Consider the following 21,409-nt stretch of genomic DNA (forward strand, 5'->3'; position numbering starts at 1 on the left):
TTTTATCCACCCAGTCTATGTATGGTATATTTATTATAGCAGACCAAAACTGAGTAAGATACTGGTTATCTCTGTTATTTATTTTTTCCATTGAGATATGATTTTTAATTTCATTATTTGTGTTTGAAGAGTTACACACTCATGTGGATCAAAAATCCAAAAGTAAAAGCATAAATAGTGCAAATTCTGTCACACTCCCATATCCTTCAGGCACCTGATTCTCTTCCCCAAAGACAGCCAATGTTATTATTTTCTTCCAGACTTTTAAGCAGATATGTGTTTGTATTTGTGTGTGTACATGTATTCTTTCTCCTCCTTTCAAATAGTAGCACAATATACATGATATCTTGTCATTTTGAACTTTTAACTTAATAATATGTCTTGAAATCACCCTGTTTACTACGTATACCTTCCTCATTCTTTTTTAATCGCTCCATTGTACTTCTTTCTATGAATTATCATAATTTAATTGGTACTCTGTTAATTAACATTATTGTAGTTTCCAATCTTTTGCCATTACAAATAATGCTGTGATGAATAACTTTGTATATGTATCATTTTACACATAAGTTAGAATATGTCTGTATGAAAAAAAGACTCTAGGTAAAATTTCTGGGTCAAAGGAGTGGGACATTTATCATTTCAATAGATATTAAAAATTATTAATTATCCTCCAGAGGGTAACCATATAATTTATCATCCAAACTGGAATTTTTTGATAGTGAAAGGAGTGCTAGTGATAATTACACTGACACAACAGATATAAATTGGAACTATCCCAGGCAAATCATTATGTGTAGTTTCCCAATCCATATGGGTTCTACCAATTTATATACTACCAGAAAAATGTGAGAGTGTCTATTTCCTATAATTTTCCAACCTAATATGAGGTTGCTTACCTCAGTATTGACAAATCTTGACAAGTAGGTTCAGATACCCAGAAAGACCAGACATCACTTGAGTAAATCAAACAAATCAGCTGAGTCAGGATTCACAGCAAAAAGGTTATCAACATTATCTAGGGAGAAGCAGGGCTATAGCCCTCACAAGTGAGTACACACACGTGGATGGTAATATCTGAGTGAATGAGAGACATATCAGACCTCATGGAAGCTTGGCACTCGCCTTCACACCAACCTGATGACCATGAGACTAAAACACGTCTGGACAGAGCCTTGCCTGGATCAAACAGAACTCATTGAATGACAAAATATTGATAATTACTGAAGCTAGGTGATAGGTAATTATTTCATTATCTCACTCTTATTGTATTTCTTGTCAATTTCCATAATAAAAACTTTTAAAAAGAGAAAAAAAAAACAGAACTCATTAACCTCATCCATACATTGCATAAGCTTATGAAGACGCTACAGCACAAAACCTAGAATCAATTCCCACTTATCAATCTCTTCACGCTAACATAAACTGCGTAAGCCAGGAACGTTTATGAATTTATTGCTGTGGGAGCAGAACAAATGTTAGATACCCAGACATGTGGCCTTTAGGCCAGCCATGAGGCCTCTTCTGCACTTAACAAATTTTAAAATCCTTGACAATCTGGAGGAAAAAGAAACTCATTATGGTTTTAATTAAAATATCTTTTATTTTGAGCATGGTTTCTATTTACTTTTCTGTGAACTATCTATACCTTGAGTTATACCCCTGCCCTTTACATTTTAAATCATCAGGCAGCACAGAGGCTTGGGCTTTATCCCAAAACCCTGCCCCCAGCCCCAGTTCCACTGCACTGTGGATGATACCTGTTCTCCATGGAAGCATCTATAGTTATAATCTGGTATTGTTGTTCTCTGGCACACACACACAAAAGAGGTCCAAATTATGGTTATTTCTTTAATGGGGAGTTTTGTATTTAGCATGAAGATTTCCCATTGGGGGATTTTAAACATGGTTCTGTGGTCTGGGTGATAGCTTCTGACTTAGAGAGGTTCAGCCCACAATAAATTGTCTCTTTGGGGTCATCTCACCATGCAGCCTAGTTCAAGTAAAACATACCTTTGTCCTGTCAATGGTGGAGTCTAGCTTGCTCTCACTGTGGCCATCCATCCATGTTCAATATTCAAATAAGCTGGAGAGTTTCTTGCCTTTATACATGAATTAGGCATAGTCCCTACATCCCCCGAATTCCAGAGAACAAAGGCCAAGCTCTCTGTTACGTTCTTTTTAACCACCCTAACTTGGTGTAAGGTGAAGAGGAAAGATATCTGGAAAGAAAGGAGAAATGTGACAGCACACTTATCAATGGAAAGAAAAAATTTCACAGCACACTAACGAATCTCTCTCTAATAAAATTCTCTATTCCGATCGTTTGTGTTGGTCTCTTAGACCCCTCTTATAAATCCTTAAGGTGAGCGATGAGTTGAAGGTTGCAAAATGGGCCTCGCCATCTCTTAGAGTGTCCTGTAAGAGTCTCAGACCCCAAAACGACAACCACGAAACCGTGACATTTAACATACCGTTAGAGTAGTAGCAGAGCCTATGGGTCTCAAACGAATTCAGATGTTCCTTTAAGTGTGTAACTAGGGCCATGCATTTATGTAGAATTTAGAAAAGGAGAATGTTGGGAGGTAATTTCCCCAGCATTTCTGCATGTCTTGGACTACCTTTCCAAGGGTATTTGCACAGCAAACAGCCTTGGAAGTGGGAGATAGTATCTCCCTCTGGGTCAAAGGGCAGATTTGTTTCCTGATCAGCATAATAGATAGAGAACCTCTCCATCCCTGAAGAAATTCTATCATAATAAAATCTTTCTCCTCTCCCCAGAGAAGATTTTTGTTGTTCCAGGGTAAAGAGAATGCCTCTCTTTGGAGAGGAGAATGGGAAAGTTGCCACCAACACTTAAATAAGACCAGAGTTTCCTAAGCTCAGTATTCCTCAGCTGTGACACAGATCCAGCGTGTGCTCAGCACCCGCCCAGATTCACTCTGCTTTGACACCCATGGACTTGAGGGACAAGGGGAGCCAATGTAAACCTGAAACATGTTGCCTGTTTTGCTCCGAGCAATTTACTGCCTAAATTCATTTGGGCTTGTTGTTTCCTTACTGGCCAATTTCTGGAAGTTTGGCATGGCCTAGTAGTTACACTGATATTTGGGAACTGCTCAACCCCACTTGATGCAGAATAAACAAAGGTGTGGCATATGTGGCGAGCTGCCCCATTTTCTTTCCTTCTCTCTCAGGAAATAGAAGCTCTGAATGTTAGCTAGCCAGCCCCAAGGCCTCCCAAAATAAAAGCATTTCCCAGGCTTCCTTGCAGCTAGATGTAATTACAGGTCTAACATTTGACCAAGGAAATGCAAAGAGAAGTGGTCTGTGCAACATCTAAGAATTGTTCCTAAAGGAAGTTGCCCTTCTCCTTCTCTTTTCTCCTTTTTGCGGGTCAGAATGTAGAAATGCTCACTGGAGTTCGAGGAGCCATATTGGATCATGAGGTAAAAGTGGGAATGGGGGCCATGCTTTTCAGAGCAAAAATAGAGAAGGATCAAGATAGAAGGAGCCTGGTTCTTGACACCATGGACCATCACTCCAGCAGCCTTGGACTGCTGACTTAGACATTGACATAAGAGAAAAATTAACTTCTATTTCTACTTTGTTTATACCCATGTATAATTTTGAAATTTCTGCCACTCACAACTGAATCTACTTCCAGCAATAGAAGAGATGTGGGGATGTTCTTTAAGATGGATTTATCTGTCCAAGCACTACTCTTTCCTTATCAGAATTTAAAGAACAATGCAATGTCTCACTGGAAAAATTTAGGATTCCCACCCTTCCACCCTGCACCCTGCACAGGCAGCTGGCTGTGAGCTTCTTCAGAACCTCACTTCTACGGTCTGCTTCTTTTTAGTCTAACTTTTCCCACACAGACAACCCAGAAATCTGAAGATTGCTATCAATCAATGCCCACACAAACTAACAATTAATGTATGAAGAGGTTTTCATCAAAATAAAAATTAAGGCAGGCTATTCTAGGAATTCTTAGCAGAACTTAGACATTTCCTTGGGGTATAATAGAATCAGTTGGTAAACCAAATGCACTGGATCAAATTTATTAAATGTACATATATAAAATCTTAAGACTCTGGAGCCATTACTTTAGCATCCTTCTTGGCGATCAGATTGAAGTCACTGTGTTGTCATTCATACACTCATTCATTAAATAAATATTTGTTGAGTATATTCTATGTGTTGGTCACTGTTCTAGACAGTGATGAGCAGGACATTCCATGCTCTCATTGATTTCACATTCTATTAGGGGACATGACCAGTAAACAGGAAAAGAACAACAACAACAACAAAAACAAGATACACTCACTACTGATATGGCCAAGAAGAGATCAAGTCTTAAAAAGAGGTATTATAAAAGAGATAAACTGTTTTGAAGAGGCTGATTTAAGTCGGATGCACAAGGAAGACCTATTCAACAAGGTAATATTTGAAATGAGCACTGAATTATGAGACAGCGCCACTCCAGATGCAAAGATATGAGGGGAGAAGGGTCCCACTGGAGGAAACATCTGCACAAAATCTCTAATACAATGAACAGGGGAATGTTTTGAGGAACAGACAGAGGCCAGTTGTGGCTGAAGTAGAGAGGGAAGGGGAGAGAGGGAAGAGCTGAGTCTGGAGAGGTGGGCAGGACCAGTTCATGTATTTATAGCCAGTGGGGTACTAAAGCCAGCTCGTGTAGTTGTGAGAGAGCTGATTCTTCAGTTCTGTGAGCCTGTTAAACACGTCCCTGATTATAAACTAAATTATATAAACTTAAAATTAAATAAATTACATTTAAGACAAAGGTTATAAATCCTCAAGATTTAATTATTTCATAATTACTTTACTCAATTTTATCATCCATGCTCTTAAGGTTATTTACGCCCATTTTATCTGGGCGGTAGAAATACTACACAATAATATGCTACCACACCTCTCTTCTCAACATCATACGTACATTGATAGCTTGAAATCTGCCAAAGTGGGAATGTTTACTCCATGGAAATCAGCAAACGCTACAAGTCAGGGGTGAAGTCAGTGGGTTGTTAAACATTTACCACCATCCCACCAACAATAGTGACAGCAGCAAAGCCACAAGTAGGACTGGATCGAAGTCAGATGCCTCAGAGGCAGGACAACAGTATCAGTCAGGGATTGAAGACACGTTGGGGCAGAGCGGGCTCAGCTACTGGTCAGTAGAGCTATGGCATCAAATCCAAGCAGATAAGGGTAAGATTCGGTTTAAGAAAAATCCAAGGTCAAAGCCAGGGGAAGCTGCCGCAATAGTGGGGCTCGGTAAGGGCTGGTGCTCAGCTGGTCAACGCAAGTACTGCCTCTTCCAAAAAGCACTTCCTCCAGGTGGGAGCCATCACCCCTTCTCGACTCAGATAGCATCTTGACTTTTCTTCTGTAACTAAACACATAAATTCTCTCGTTGTCTTGTTTTCACTATCTGTCTCCTCCTTCTAGATTAAGAACTCTCAGACTAGTGACCAAATCTTAGTCTTTCTAAATTTCAGGACTAAGCACGGTGTCTGGTGCATAATACTAAGTACACAATTCATATTAGTTTAATCAGAAATGTAGAAAAATATGTACAAAAATGTTCAGGTCAGAAAACTTTGGGGGGGGAGTGAAAACTTCATCAACAGGGGAAATAATTAAATTACATTTCATTCACATAGTAGCCATACAAATTATTTTTTAAATCATAAACATTTATCATACTTAAAATGCACACAATCCAACCCATGACAAATAAAAGTTAAATATAAAGTTTTGTATTCCCCATTGTGTAAATATGTCAGGAAGAATACAAAAACAAAAAAAAAGAATGAGAAAGAGGCGTTTTCTTTAGACTGTGGGATTGGGAGAGAGGTTTTTTTGTTGTCTTTGTTGTTATCTCTTCCATTTAAATGTCTATGAGGAAGGAAATTTGCAAAGAAAGAAGGTAGCTTGCCTAGAAAACTTGCCCAAAGCCATGCTGGATTTCTAATTAGACGTAAATGAGCTAGCCTTCAGCTTTATTCTTTCCATCTCATCCTCTCTGGAAAGAGAAAGGGACAAATATTTATTCTGCATTTAAATATTTATTCAGTATCAGGCATATTGCAAAGGTTGTCTTACTTAATTCATTCTATTGTATAAGTCAGTGAGAGAGATTTTGAATATTCCCGTTGTACGGATGAGGAATCTGAGATATTGTGGTCTTGTAGGAGAGGAGGCAAAAGACCTGGGGTGGTGACGTTAGTCTTGAGAAAAATACTCGTCATCATCTCCTGTTTACTCTTGAGCGACAGAAGAGCTCTCTGTGGAAGGTGAGGGTGGTATACACACCCCTGTCCACTCAGAGACCCCTCTTCCCTGTAGAGCCTTGGTAGGTTTGACCATTTGAAAGCTAGGTTCTTGGTGGCTGCAGTCATTACTCATTGAGTGAGAAATTTGGGAAACACATCTACTGAGGCCCACAGCCTACCAGACCGATGGGATGCTCAGTTTCTTGGTAAAACACATGCATGATCTTAGACATAGATTCTTTTTCTAATTCTTCTGCATCTGTCTCACCAGGGGGAAGCTGGCTGAACTCTAAGGTTGAGGAGACACTTGGGGGACTAGAAGTGAGTGAGATTCATCCATACAACCTAAAAATATGTTAAGCTTTTGCTGCAATACTGGCACTGTTTTAGATTCAAGGATGTAACTGCCTCCCTGAGTTTATGTTCTTTTTAGGATGTGGACCTTAATAAAATTACAGGAATAAATTCAAATTTACAGCTGTAACAGAGGACATGAAGGAGATGTACATGATACTGAAAGAGCCTTTCCCCAGGAGGTTTTCTTGATCTCAGAATATGAAGTAGAACATACCTAGATGAAAGAGGAAGGGAGGAACCTGGAACTGTCTGGAAAGTTCCAGGCAGAAGGAGCAGCATATGCAAAAGTATGTGGTGGAAACAGTGGAGAACGTGGTTGAAGATGCAGCTGGAGAGCTAGAGAAAGCCAGACCATGAAGAGTCTTGTAGACCATTTTAAGATTTTTTTTTTTTTAATCTTTAGGCCGAAAGGGTTGCAAAGCCATTGAAGTATGTCATGAGACGGTGTTTCTCTGAGATTTGCATTATCACGAGATCACTCTGGCTGAAGTGTGGAGAGTGGAGGTGGGGTTGGGCGCAGGGCAAGAGCAGTTAAGACGTGATTACATTTGTCCTGGTGAGAAATGGCCATGGTTCCTTGGACTAGAATGGTACTGATGGTAGGGACGAAGAAAGTAGGATGCATTTGATAAGGACTTAGAAGGTATCCATTTAGATATGGTGGGTGAGGGTGAAAAACAAGTCAAAGATGATTCCTAGGCTGCTGAGTCGATGGAGAGAGTGCCATTCTCAGAGACGGCTCCATGTTTGCTCTTGACAGACCAAAGAGATCCATTGAGTTGGGCTCTCCAGGCTAACCATTGAAAAGATGCCTGTGGAACTGAAACTCATTGGGATATTAAGTTAAAGGTGGAGAACCTAGACCTTCCTTTATGTGTGGTGTTTCTAAAAGCAATTTTTCTATTTTGTATTTTACTTTTTGATTTAGAGAGTACTTTCACATACATTATCTGTAAGATACAAATTACTCTTTCCATTTTGAAAATGAGGAAAAAATTAAGTGATTTGTCCAGTCACACAGGCTATCTTGAGTCCAAATTCCATGCTCTTGTTCCTTAACTTCAGCCATTCAATCATTCATTCATTCATTCAATATATGTCTACCATTTACGCACAGGCACTGGAGGCAGATTTATTATGGAGCTTATGAAGCTAAAGCATTAGGGTCCTGCACGTACATAGACACCTTCATGGCTCATGGAGGGACTCTAGCGATGGTTCATATATAGACATATATTTCTCTAAAATTTTCCAAAGAGAGTTAAACCACAATCAGGTAAGACTGCCGTCTCTTTCCACTCTGATGTCCTCTTCATCATACTTTTCATGCAGAGTGGCCCAGACATCATTGAGATCAAGCTAAGGAGAAGTTAAGATGAAGTTACATTTATTGAATTGTTTGCATTTAGTGGATGCATTTATGTCATCTGCAGTCATTTTCATGGATAGCTCTCGCTGCTTGTCTGCCTGTAAGAAGTGTTTCAGGGACACTCCTACTGTTCACTGCCCTGGGTCACTGAGTCTTAAGGTTCGAGGTCAGAAGCCTTGAGAGTGTGGTCTAAGTGTCCAGTTTTCTTCAGCCCCTGGTCAAAACAGTTTCCTTTCCGGGGATCTAATGCACAACAAAGTGACTATAGTTAACAATACTGTATCGTATGCGTGGAATTTACTAAGCAGGTGGACCTTATGTGTGCTCACCACATGCGCGTGCGCATGCGCACACACACACACACAGAGAAAAGAAGAAAAAGAAAATGGTAATTATGTGAGGTGATAAGTATGTTAATTAACTTGATTGTGGCGACATGAACAGCAAAACATCAAGTTGTACACCTTAAATGTATGCAATTTTAATTTGTCAATTAGTTATACCTCAATAAAGCTGGGGGAAATATCATATGCTTGGGCAACTCCCCCTAACCCCCCAATTTAAAAAAAGACCCGAATTTCTTTCCTTGTTAGGAATATACTTGATAATAAAGCATGAGGATGAGAAGGAATCGATGGAAAGTTAAGATTTCCAAGGTGGAGCTTCTCTGAGTGCAGACAACACCCAAGATATAGCCTCGAGGGAGCATAGCCAAAGAGGAGTGGAGGTTAAGTTTGTTGGAGTCTCAAAAGTCGAGGAAACGAGAGGCTCTGTGCTCGGTAAGTTGTTCCAACGGCCCTTTTCTTCCCACTGCGAATTTTTGCCAATTCTTCAGGGCCAGCATCAAAGACCATCCCTTAATAACTTACCAATCCTCTCCACCCCCTTCAGAAGTCAGCAGGACACCCCTTAACCCAAAGAAAGTATATTCATGAGACTAGTGTAACTTCTTTATCAGAAGAGATTAATTCTTCATAGCTCTGAATAATGGAGACTGTGTCTTATCACCTGAAATGCCTCTAGAGTACTAGTTCTCCATCTTCAGTGTACAAAAGGACTACTCCATAGCTTGTTATAAAGGCCAACTGGCCAGATTATGACGTGGTGGGTCTGGGATGAAGCTTCATAATCTGAACATTAACAGCACGTCATGTATTTCTAATGTAGGTATTGTGTGGACGTGATACAGACAGCACGGTGCTCTGTGCTTGAAGTGAATTGTATGGGATAGAACTAGTAAAATCAACTTGCAATGAATGGAATTACAAGATTTTCACGCAGTCCTCACTGCAGTTCAAGAAATAACCGGCAGGTGGCGAGAGACTCATACAACCCACCTAGGAGGACTTCGAGCTTCCATGGCCGCCAAATCCCAAACCAAAAACTGCTCAGGAAGTCAAAGGGAATCCTGTGACCCAAGCAAAGCCGCCTTTAGCCAGAGTGGTGAGTTTCTTCTCTTTGCATGTGAATCCTGATGAGCCAATGGCCCATCTCTTACTCTGGCCCCCAGGGCTGAAGTTATGCTGACCCCATAATGCAGCCTCTGGCCCCTAGGAGCCATAATCCTGGCACTAGCAAGGACTGGTCTCCATCAGGAAGCGGTATGAGGTCATGTGCCTTCTGAAGGTCCTTGCAGTAAAGATCAGCAAAAGATGTTTGTCTGCTCAAAGAGGGAAGCTGTTGCCAATAGAGGGTCATGTGGTCGTGCCTGTATTGTCTGTGTAGTCAGAGCTGAAGGGGAAGTATTTTACTCAGTCCCCTTATTTTTTAGATGGAGAATTGTCTAGGAGAGAGTAAGCCATTTGCCCAAGGGCACAGAGGTAGAAAGTTCCAGAACCTGGAGTCTGTCTGACTTCAAGTGGCTTGCCTTTTCACTGCACTTGATACTACAGGTGTTAACGGGTGTGTGCGTGGGTGCGTTTACTTCATTAGTGTCTGCTCATGAATTATTGTCATACAGGAGAAGCTGGGGGTGACCGTCTGGTTGGGGAAGAGGGGTTGGACGTGTTTGCATCAACAAGTCCGCTTTTTACCTAGATCGTGTATTTACTTGGGGGTAACCTGGAGGATGAGGGAGGGTGAGAGTACACACTAACAGAGCATGAGGGGAGAGGGCAGAGGGCTCGCCATTGTTTTTAAACTGTGTTTTAATGGACCTTCTTGTCTTATACTCCTCCTTTTCTGTCTACTAAACTAGAAGCTGACTGAAGGCAGATTGTCTTATTTATCTCTGATTATATTCAATAGTTATTTGACGAATCAGTGAGCATGTCAACCTTGATCATTTTGGGATCAAAGCAATATTTTCTAACATCTAAGATGAATAGCACATACCTCCTGTGATGTATTTCAGTATGCTTATATTTACTTGAGAAATGCATATACAGTGTTCACTCGGTGCCCAGCACGGTTCTTAGCATTTTACAAATATTAACTCATTTAATTTTGTTTTTGTTGCTGTTTATTTAAGGTTCCACGACAATGAATAACCATGTATCAGAAATTACCCTCTTCCTCTCCCTCCACCTCCTACCCCAAAAGACTCTGCAAATGCTAGGTCTAGGGAAGGGGGAGCGGGGAGGAAAGAGTTCAACTGTCCCACTTTGGGGGCCCACAGTTGCCCAAGTAGACCCTGGGCCCTGGCAGCGGCCTCTTTCTTGGTAACCTGGTGCGAGCAAACTTTCCCCTTGGCCGGCTGGGGCCAGCGTCAAGGTCTGCAGCGAGGTGCAGACAGCTCGCAGCCGCTGGCTGATTTATAGGCCAGAGCATTCCCCGGCCGCGCCGCAAGGAGTCGGGCTGAGCTCGGACTTTGGGGAGGTGATGATGGACACAGGACACGTGGCCACACAATGGGGACACACGACTGACCTCAGTCACTTCGGCAAACTGCCCCTGTTTTCAGGAGGCGGCAGGAGCGTTTCAGGAGCTCCAGCTCTAGGGCCCAGGGCGGCGCCTGCGTTCCTCTCCCCAGCAGGCAGCGCCCCTCGCCCGCCCCGGTGAGCGCAGAGGGCGCCCAAGGGCCTGCTGGGCCCCCGGAGCTCTCAGAGGCCTCTGACCCTCAGCCCCAAAGTCCTTCCCTCAGCATGCGAGCCTTGGTGCCTTCCATATTTTGTAAAGAAAGGCACACGAACCATCTCCGCTTGGGGGCTGAGACTGGCCAGGGCGCGCTGGGAGTGAACTTTCCCGGCTGGTCAGATAGGGACACCCGGGTATTTTGCGATGTCACCAGGCGGCCGGGCAGGGCCTGGGTGACAGAGGAAGGGTCAAAAGGGGGGTGGACTGTGCGTGTTGTGTGTGTGGCAGGAGGTGGGGGGCTGTGAGGAGAGGGAATCAGGGGAATGAATAGGGGGTTGGGGACGCCTGCATTTGAGAAGAAGCAATCAAGATACGGAAAAAATAAACGGATTTTTTTCCTTCCCTGCTATATGCAAACTGTCACTTCGGGTTAGACTGAGCCTTTATCTGGCTCATTAGCATGAGCTGTGGCTAACGCGCTTAAACCCTCTAATTATTTATCATGCCGTCACGGAGCGGGTCGCCAGCCCGGGGCGCATCGCCACCCCGGGGCGCACTTGAGGGGACCCGGGGCGCAGCGCGCAGTCTGGCTGTGCGCTACCGGGCAAGACCCTCCCCGCCAGGGCCCCGCGAGGCGCTGCTCCACGAGACAGATTTGCAGAGTTGTTGGGGTGTATCAGAAGTGCCCTCTCCCCAAAACTCACCCGCGGGGAGCTGATGCAGCACTCAACTCTCGTCTACACTCGCGCCCAATCTTCTCTATTGCCACCCGAAGCTGGAGCGACGGGGAACAGGATTTTTGCAAAATTGGAAGGCAAACTAGGAGCTGGGTGGTGTGTTGGGTGCACTCTTTAGAAGGACCTCGGGGAGAGCCCAAAGGCTGCAGGAGTCCTCCTTCCAACCCTCCTCCCCACCGAGTTCCAAGAGAGTTCAGAAAGTCGCGGGTGGGCGGGGGTGGGGGGTGGGGAATGCGCTGGGCTGACAGCCGGCCCACTCACGTCCAGGGTCCTATTCAGAAAACAGTTTCAAAATAAGTTAACCTCCATCGGGTGTTTTTTTCCCCCCTCCCTTTCTAATTGTCCCCCCTTCCCCCTCCGTCTCTCCGTTCTCATCTGTTTTATGTTCCTCTGCGTTCTGCCAACTATTTTATCTTTATTCCTTCTCTTTCTCTCTGGCCATTCATTCCTTTTTTGTGTGTGTGGCTTCCCCGGCTGATGTGAGGGCTCGTTACCACCCACTGAACGCTCGCTCCTGTAGCTGAGGTGTTTCTATACAAACTGGAGCGTCCAGTTGTCATATTAATTATTACACTGAGTAATGACTGAAATGGTCAAAATAAGGGGAGAGTCGAGAGCGCTTTTTCTTGCTGCTCAAAGATTCAGCAAAGAAGCCGTGCAACAAAGCACTAATTGGTCCCCAGAAACACTCCGACAAGGCATGGAAGATAGGTTTCATAGAACCCGGCGATTGTGAAGGGGGGAAAGCGCTGAATGGACCCCACGCTCCTTTTCTAAACTCTCTTGCTGAGCAAAAAATGGACCTCTGTTTGAATACTGCCCTGATCCTTGAATACTATACCCAGCAGAGAAAAAATGCACCATTTATTGTAAGTTTTTTTTTTCTTCTCCAGCTATTCATGGGTTCTCTGTGAAGAATCAGCTGGTTTTGTTTACCGTGAAAGACCTTTACTTTATTTCCTTTCTTGGAGGAGGTGGGGAAGCAGGGGGGAGGGAAGGAGAGCCATGTGCCTAGACAGAGAGGAGCTGGTCTACTGTAACAAAATAGGGTGTAACAAATCCTACAAAAGTTTCGAATGTATTGATTCTTTGGAGAGCTATATAGATTAACGACTTTCTTTATGCTTATCCGAGGAAGGTATTTAATCATAATGTAAATGGGGCTTTAGAAAAAATAAAGACTTAGCAGCGTTGTTTCTCCTTATTTGAAGAACTTCAAAAGGATTTGTGAGGTTGGCTGCAAATTACCCCCTCCCCCTCCCGACCTCCCCTCCTTCACCAAAAAGCCACGAGAAAATAATAGTTTGTGCTTTTTTTTTTTTTTTCCAGTTTTTTTTCCCCCCTTTGTAAGGTGTATGGAAAAAGCAAATAGATTGGTTTGGAGCATGGATTCCTTAATGCAGGTGCAGGCCTGGCGGCTGTGACCAAGCAGCTCAGCCAGGTCTCTGGTCTGTGTACTTCTGCCTCCGACTGCAACAGCCCATCCCAGGCTGGTCAGACTCAACCCAGGCTGGGCAGCGCCGCTTCCGAACTTACCTTGGGAAGGGTGTATTGGAGACAGCAGACCTCACAGTAATGAACTTCTCATCTCCCCTGGGTAAGAGAGTGTCAAGCACAAGTTCGGAGCTGCATACATCCCAGGACAGAGGCCCTGTGTTACAGCTACTGGAGGTGGGTGTCTGCTCTGAATTCCTTGCACGTGCACTTTTCTCAAAGAACCCTGGGTTTATGGGGCTTAACACTCACCAACATTGAAGGCTGCAGCAAAAATCTCCTGTTCAAATCAAGGCTCTGAGGCCTGCGTTCATCTTCGTACTCCCTTTGCCTTTTATTCAGGATCCACTATAAATATAATTGTATTAAATGATTCATTCAATGGGAAACCTAGTTTCACTTTCAGTATGAACTCCCCTCCCTCCAGAGAAAAAGCACCAAAGGCACTTTTAGAAAGGAGGCCTATCTCCTTTCTGCAGAGAGAAGGTGCACAGTTACGGAGCCTGAGGGTAGCCTGTGAGCAAAGGTGGCCTGGCCTTCAGCTGCGGGTGGAAAGAAAGTGGTGGGAGATTCGGGGCCTCAGCACCGCAGGTCTCCCCGGCAGCCGACTGCTAAGCATCACTAGGAAAGTCATCTCCCACGTAGATCCTGGTGTTGAATGTAGTTTTAATCTAAGGTATGGTCCAGCTTCAGGATCCCCTAACATAGAAGAGGGGTCTGAAGGTGCAGAAACTGAGGCCTTTATTGTACTGGAAGAGAAAGAGGAACCTCCCCATTTTTCTGGGATATCTATATTATGGGTAATACACACCAAAGAGGGTGAGTGTCCTGCCTCCCCATCACAAGAATGGTAACCCCTGATACGTGTGGAAGAATTTGCAAAATGAATTCACAAAAAACAAAAGATTTAATTCTCCTGCAGGCCTTGACAGATAAGCGAAGGGAGTGCCACTACTCCATGTATGAATGAAAGCATGGAACCCTCCTTTTGTGAGTTGTTTTCTTCTGCCTCCACTTCTAGATAAATGGGACCTTGAGTGTCCTGGTCAAGAAAAGCCTGGAAATTTGCTCAGAGTCAGGCCCACTGGGTGTCAAAGGAGCCACAGACAGCTGGAGGGCAGGGCCACTGGCTCTGCTGAAGCCCTTTCCCTCTGCCAGCCATGAAGCTTGTCTGTATTCCATCTGACTTGTTACTGTTTGTGTTTAAAACAAACAAACACACACTTGGTTTCTATCTCTATCACCCCGGTTTGCCAGCAAGCATCACCACCATTCCTCAAAAAGGACAGGAATTACCCAGTAATTCCAAAAAGGACAGTGGGACAGGGTGGCATTTGATCTCCAATGGCTGGAGCAATTAGCACAGTGCGGTTCCAGGAAGCTGACAGCCAGGCGTCCTCTTCCCACAAAACCCTTCCTGGGTGGGTTGTGTGAGCAGGGCCTTCCTCCTCGTTTTGGAAAAGGCCATTCCTGTTAATCCCTTTCCATTTGACCTAGTTCTGAGAGCTCCACGTACATCTCTTTGAAATCTCACAACTATTGGAGGTAGGTGCTATAACCATGGGCATGTAAGGATGAGGAAACCGAAACTCAGAGTGTCGGCTCTTTGCTCAAACTCCCAGCTCTGAAGTAACAGAGCCTGGATAGCGAATTAGCCTCTGCTTTATCCCTTAGTATAAGGTCCGGAGTTCCCTGGGCCTGGGAGAGTGTGGGGCAGCTCTCTTAGGTGTGTGAGTGTGTGTGTTGGGGAGGTCAAATGTAGGTCACAGAATCAGAGGCAGGATGCTAATTGGCCCTTGAGCCTCAGTCCTTTGCTCCAAATTGGTGTAACAACCAGAATGCCAATTTCAGTGGAAGAACATGTTAAACTACCCCTGAGGGCTTCCCTGGTGGCGCAGTGGTTGAGAGTCCGCCTGCCGATGCAGGGGACGCGGGTTCGTGCCCCGGTCCGGGAGGATCCCACATGCCGCGAAGCGGCTGGGCCCGTGAGCCATGGCCGCTGAGCCTGCGCGTCTGGAGCCTGTGCTCCACAACGGGAGAGGCCACAGCAGTGAGAGGCCCGCGTACCACAAAACAAACAAACAAACAAACAACAACAACAAAAAAAACCCCAAAAACCCTACCCTTGATAGTGCACAGTCCCCAAGGGCCGAGGCTAAGCCCCTAAGAAAAGATTCTAGACTGCTCTACCTTAGGGTTGGAGAAGGTGGAGAGGACAGCGTCCGGCTGGGAGCACTCTTTGTGTTGAGTGGGAGGAAGAGAAAGCCTGGGTTCCTGGAGGTTCTGCAAAGCATGTAAGGAAATAGGCTGAGGATGTGGGAGTGGGGAGGGTGAGGACGGGATTTTGGCTCGGGGCTGGGGCGGGAAGAATAAGGACAAATGTTCCCTGGCTTTGGCCGGAAGGATCCCAGCGCCCGCTGTCTTTTCTCCTGGGCGGAGGCCAAAGCGTAGGGCCGCTACAATGCGCGGCTTCACTAGTTGGCCCTTCTCTTTGAACGCCCATTACATGGCGCGCGCGCGCGCGCGCGCGTGTGTGTGTGTGTGTGTGTGTGTGTGTGTGTGTGTGTGTGGTTGGGAGTAGGCTCTGGCCTTGAAGTCCCTGATAAGGAGCATCTCTGTGCACCCGTGGAGCCCGCATCCTAGAAGGATACTGAGAACACGTTCTGGCCATCAGCAAATTTCCCCCGCTCGCAGATACGGTTCGAAATGAGCTGGCGGACGCCGCTCTGGCACAGATGGGGAAACCGAGGGCCTTAGCGGTTGTTTAAGGTTACAACGCGAAATGGTGGTAGAGCCAGGATTATGGGCGTTTGTAAAGTGTGGAAGGATAGAGTCTGAATTGGAAGGGATACAGCTTAATGTGAAGGATAGTGCCCTTTAGATGCGTTGATATTGACGACCCGCCCCGCACGCCACGCACGCCCCGCTCCCCCCACCCCAGCCCCTATTCTGCTCAGGAGGGTGGATGCCTCCTAGCGGCCCGCACCCGGGGCGCACAGCTGGGGCAAACGGGTTGCGGAATGTGCCTGATAGCGGTATCCTGCCAGGTGGTCTGAGGCTTCCTCCTGTTGAAAAGCGGGTAATGCGACTCTGTTTAGGCTTCATGGCCTCCTATACTTCCTGGAAGAGGAGACACATGTAACCTGGAGCCCTCTCATCTCCTTTCCTGGGGTGGGGGAGGGGCGGGGGGAGAGGCCAGAGGTGTAAATCCCACGGAGTTCACCCCGGTCCTTTGGGGTCAGCAGGCCATAGGCTACTGTAGGGGAGGGGGCCGTGTGGGTGGGAAGTTTACAGAACTGATCTCTGTTGGCCCCATTCAGTCCTATGCTTCCTAAACACATCTGTTTTAAAAGAAGAAACTGAGGCTGAGATGTGATTCACCTCGGGACCCCGACACCACTGCCCTCACCACCACTATTGTTCCGACAGCACTCGCCCATACCAGAGGCGGTTCCCCGGTCACCCACACGATCTTTTAGAGCGAGACTCATCTCCACAAAGGGAAGTTCAATGGGAAGCAATTATTGGGATAAGTCAAAACGAGCATCCCTGTACCCAGGTCTCTAACCCAAACAGCCTATTCCTAGTGGACAAATCAACTGGATGGTGACACTCTGCTTTTTCCCGGCTGTGTAGACGCCACCTGAGACGCGCCCCAGTCTCCTTCTTCTCCGTCCACCAGAGCGGTACAGTTTGCTCCGTTTGCTCCGTCCGCTTTCTCTGCAGCGCCGCGTCCCAAGGAGCCCCGAAGCTGGACCAGGCTCTGGCCAGACAGGGCCAGGGCCGACGGCCCAGGAAGGGCGCCTGGGTGGGCGCCGTCCAAGCGGCCGAGCGACGGCTGCAAGCGCCTCCTCCTCCCTCGCGGCGCCAGCACGCGGCCCGGCCGGGCTCGGCTCCCAGTCGCCTGCCACCGGCCCGCCGGGCACACGCCTGGGGCGGGATGGAGGCTGAGCCAAGGCCGCCGAGATGCCTGCAGCGGCGCCGAACAACCAGCGAAGCTGCTCCGCCCCCACCCCCAAGCTCCATCACCTCCTCCCATCTCCTTTCTCAGATCCACCCTGGGAATACCCCAAAGAGCTCCTCTCTTTATACACCCCCTTAGCCGGTCCGGAAATAATCTTTTTTTGGGGGGGACGGGGCGCGGCGGTGATGCTACAGGCAGCTAGGTCATCCTGGAAGAGTATCCCGGCCATACACACCTGTCTCCCTACAGCTCTGGTTACCACCACCCCTCAAAGCGATCACCTCCCTTCTTCTTGGCCTCCTCCACACTTGTTCAGTTGTAGGGGGCATATCCTAGATTTCACAACTGGATGGGACGTTAGAGACCATCTAATCCAACCTTCTGTTGTTACAGACGAGCAAACTGAGGCTCAGAGTGGATGTCACTTACTAAGGGTCACGGAGCTAGTGAGAGGATGCACTGGGACCAGAACCTAAGTCTTAACAGTACTTTAACAGTCCCACGGAGTCCTCCCCATCTCTCTGAACTTCAGTAGCAAATTTCCTTCCGCTCCCAAGAGCATCGAAAACCCCCAAGAGAGTGACAGTGGGGTAGGAGAAGAAAACAGGAAAAAATGGAGCCTCACTGCCCCCAACTTCCACACCGCCCAGTGTCACATTTTCTGCCCAAACCCTTCCCTGTGATTCTCCCCAAGTTCTCAGGAGAATCCCGGGACACTTCACCCCAAACCTTTCCACCCATACACCCCCAATTTCCAGAGCTATTGGCCCGTCGGCGACGCTGCCCTCCCCCTCCCCACCCCCCCTCCCCACCCCCCCTTCTAGAACCACCCCCGGCTGCCGCCCGCCCTGAGCGCGCCGCCTGTTTATTCAGCCGGGAGTCCGGCACGCGCCAGGCGCACGCACTGCAACAACAAACCCGGCTGAATGGAGAGTTTGCAAGGAACGGGCTCGGGGGACGGGCGGGGGGAGGGGAGGGGAGGAGGGGGAGTTTAGGGAGGGGGTGGGAAGAGGAGGTAAGAGGAGGGGGGCGGGGGGGCTGCAGCCGCTCGCTGCAGCAGCGGGGAGTGGGGGGCGAGGCGGGGCCAGGGCTGCGCGTGGGGCTGGGTGTCCCATTGAAAAGGCGGCCGCACTCCAGCCGCCCAGCACTCTCTCACTTCTGGCCAGGGAACGTGGAAGGCGCAGCGACGGGGAGCCGGCCAAGGAGGGCGAGTGAAAGAAGGAAATAAGAAAGAAAGGGGGTTAACAAAATAATACAAACAGCCCGAGCCGCGGCTGGAGAGACCGAGACCCGGCGCAAGAGAGCGCAGCCCTAAGGGGAGAGGAACAGAAGACTCAGCAGAGCGCGCTCACCACCGACTTTTGCTTCTTCTGCTGGTTTTTTTTTTTTTTTTTTTTTTAAACAAGAAGGCGCTAGCGGCAGCCTCACACGCGAGCGCCACGCGAGGCTCCCGAAGCCAACCTGCGAAGGGAGGAGGGGAGGGGGGAGGAGGAGAAGCAGTTGCACCTTCCTTGCTCCCACCCTAAGAAGTCTCCCGGGGATTTTGTATTTTTGTAACTTCTCCCCGGGCTCCCTCTTCATCTCTCCCCTTCTCTCCCTCTCTGTTCGTGGCCCCCCGGTCCTGTCTGTGTCCCCCCAGCGCGCGCCCCGCACCTCGCGTCCCCGGATAGCTCCGATCCCGCGACTCCTCGCCGGCCGCTGCGCATGGAGAGCTCTGCCAAGATGGAGAGCGGCGGCGCAGGCCCGCAGCCCTTCCTGCCGCCCGCAGCCTGCTTCTTTGCCACGGCCGCGGCGGCGGCTGCGGCGGCAGCGGCGGCGCAAAGCGCGCAGCAGCAGCCGCCGCCGCAGCCGCAGGCACCTCAGCTGAGCCCCGCGGCCGACGGCCAGCCCTCAGGGGGCGGTCACAAGTCAGCGCCCAAGCAAGTCAAGCGACAGCGCTCGTCCTCGCCCGAACTGATGCGCTGCAAACGCCGGCTCAACTTCAGCGGCTTCGGCTACAGCCTGCCGCAGCAGCAGCCGGCCGCCGTGGCGCGCCGCAACGAGCGCGAGCGCAACCGCGTCAAGCTGGTCAACCTGGGCTTCGCCACCCTTCGGGAGCACGTCCCCAACGGCGCAGCCAACAAGAAGATGAGCAAGGTGGAGACGCTGCGCTCCGCCGTCGAGTACATCCGCGCGCTGCAGCAGCTGCTGGACGAGCATGACGCGGTGAGCGCCGCCTTCCAGGCGGGCGTCCTGTCGCCCACCATCTCCCCCAACTACTCCAACGACATGAACTCCATGGCCGGGTCGCCGGTCTCATCCTACTCGTCGGACGAGGGCTCCTACGACCCTCTCAGCCCCGAGGAGCAAGAACTGCTCGACTTCACCAACTGGTTCTGAGGGGCTCGGCCTGCTCAGGCCCTGGTGCGAATGGACTTCGGAAGCAGGTAGGTTGCACTATGGAGGGAACGGGGGAGATTTTCTTGCATTCATCCTTTTTCTTCTGTAGGAGGGGGACTGTCTCCACGGAGATGAGGGAGGGGGGTTGATTTAAAGGATTTGTTAAAGTCCGTCGATTTCAAATCCTGGTATGTTAGTTTCAGCCTTGGCTTCTGAGAGTGGCTTTGTCCAGGTCTCCAAAACTGGAGAGTAGAGCTGAGGCGGGGAACAGAGTACTAAGACCTGTCAAAAGAGGCGCTCTACCTGACAGATCTCTCTCCAAACCTCCTTTTGCTCCCACTACTGGCCTCCAAGTGCACACTAACCTCTCCCGTTTTTATGCTACAGGGCCACCGCGCAACCTGCATCTTTCGTGCTTTCTCGTCAGCGATGTTGAAAGGGAGAAAAAGGAAGAAAGAAGAAGAAGAAGAGAATAAGAAGAAAACAAACAAATCCAGGCAACCAACCCCTACGCCAACTAAGCGCCGCGTGCCTGAGAAGCAAGCCTCTCGCAAAACAGGAATGCGCTCAGAACAGTATCTGTGCACTCCAGTCATTCACGGAGATAGAAAGAGTGACTAGGACCCGAGTCAATGCACAAAATGCAGCTTGTGTGCAAAAACAGCGGGCTCCTGGCGGAAGGGAGCAGCACACGCCCTGCAGAAACTCCCACCCACCACTAACAAGCAGAGCTGACCTCCCCGCCCCCTCCGAAAGCGCAGTTCTTAGCCCTCTAGAAATGGGTTGGTGTCTTTCGTCTCTGTATCCTCCATCCCGATAAGCTGTGGACATTTGTCTGCAGTGAAAGTATGCTCTTTGAAACCCCAATCCTCTGCAGGAGGGGGGGGGGTCCCTCCCCAAGCTCCACTCCCTCACACCATTTTTCTACTTTTTTCATCATAGAATGCTTCCAATCTTTTGTGAATTTTTTTTTATTATAAGAAAAATCTATTTGTATCTATCCTAACCAGTTTGGGGATATATTAAGATATTTTTGTACATAAGAGAGAGAGAAAAAATTTATAGAGTTTTGTACAAATGGTTTAAAATGTGTATATCTTGATACTTTAACATGTAATGCTATTACCTCTGCATATTTTAGATGTGTCGTTCACCTTACAACTGCCATTTTCCCTATGTGGTTTTGTAAAGAACTGTCCTCATAGGTGAGATCAAAAGGCCACCAGATGTACTTCAGCACCAATGTGTCTTACTTTATAGAAACTTTGTTAATGTATTAATGATGTTATTAAATACTGTTCAAGAAGAACAAAGTTTATGCAGCTACTGTCCAAACGCAAAGTGGCAGCCAGTTGGTTTTGATGGGTTGCCTTTTGGGAAATTTCTATCACTGCCTTTTTTTTTTTTCTTACTGTTTTATTACAAACTTACAAAAAAAAAAAAAAACCATGTATAACCCTGTTTTATACAAACTAGTTTCATAATAAAACTTTTTCTTTTTTTTACAAATGAAAATAATCAGCTGCCTCTGAGTCTTCTTTGACGCTACTGCCCCTGCCCAAGTTATTATGAAAATGCCAAAGGGAAAGAGCGGGGGAGAAGAAGGTGGGAAGAAACAAGCTAAGTGGCAGAAATGACAAAGATAAGTGCTGTGACCAGTCCTATCCAAGATGATTCTATGATGAATGTACATATATATATATATACACACACACGTATATGGTTTTTCTCCACGTTCATGTTGCAAATGTACACAGACACCTAGAGAATGGGTGGTGATTAATGGCTA

At 47.3% G+C, this 21,409-nt stretch overlaps 1 protein-coding gene and 1 long non-coding RNA gene across 2 annotated transcripts; one reads left to right on the forward strand and one right to left on the reverse strand.

The window, feature by feature from the left end:
• Positions 1 to 5,772: 5,772 nt before the first annotated feature.
• Positions 5,773 to 19,020, reverse strand: LOC137202339 (uncharacterized). The gene is made up of 4 exons (XR_010932552.1): positions 18,895 to 19,020; positions 15,468 to 15,560; positions 13,530 to 13,625; positions 5,773 to 6,055 (listed from the first exon to the last, which is right to left on the reverse strand). It is a non-coding gene; the product is annotated as an uncharacterized lncRNA (long non-coding RNA).
• ASCL1 (achaete-scute family bHLH transcription factor 1) lies at positions 18,946 to 21,090 on the forward strand. The gene is made up of 2 exons (XM_067697743.1): positions 18,946 to 19,667; positions 20,008 to 21,090. The coding sequence occupies exon 1, from the start codon at positions 18,946 to 18,948 to the stop codon at positions 19,618 to 19,620; it is 675 nt and encodes a 224-aa protein (XP_067553844.1). The 3' UTR covers positions 19,621 to 19,667; positions 20,008 to 21,090.
• Positions 21,091 to 21,409: the final 319 nt, after the last annotated feature.

Source organism: Pseudorca crassidens, chromosome 11, assembly GCF_039906515.1.
Source record: "Pseudorca crassidens isolate mPseCra1 chromosome 11, mPseCra1.hap1, whole genome shotgun sequence".
Classification (NCBI taxonomy): domain Eukaryota; kingdom Metazoa; phylum Chordata; class Mammalia; order Artiodactyla; family Delphinidae; genus Pseudorca; species Pseudorca crassidens.

Bases quoted from the DNA above. Each gene is read 5' to 3' on its own strand.
- ASCL1 (XM_067697743.1), top strand. From the start codon at position 18,946: ATGGAGAGCTCTGCCAAGATGGAGAGCGGCGGCGCAGGCCCGCAGCCC.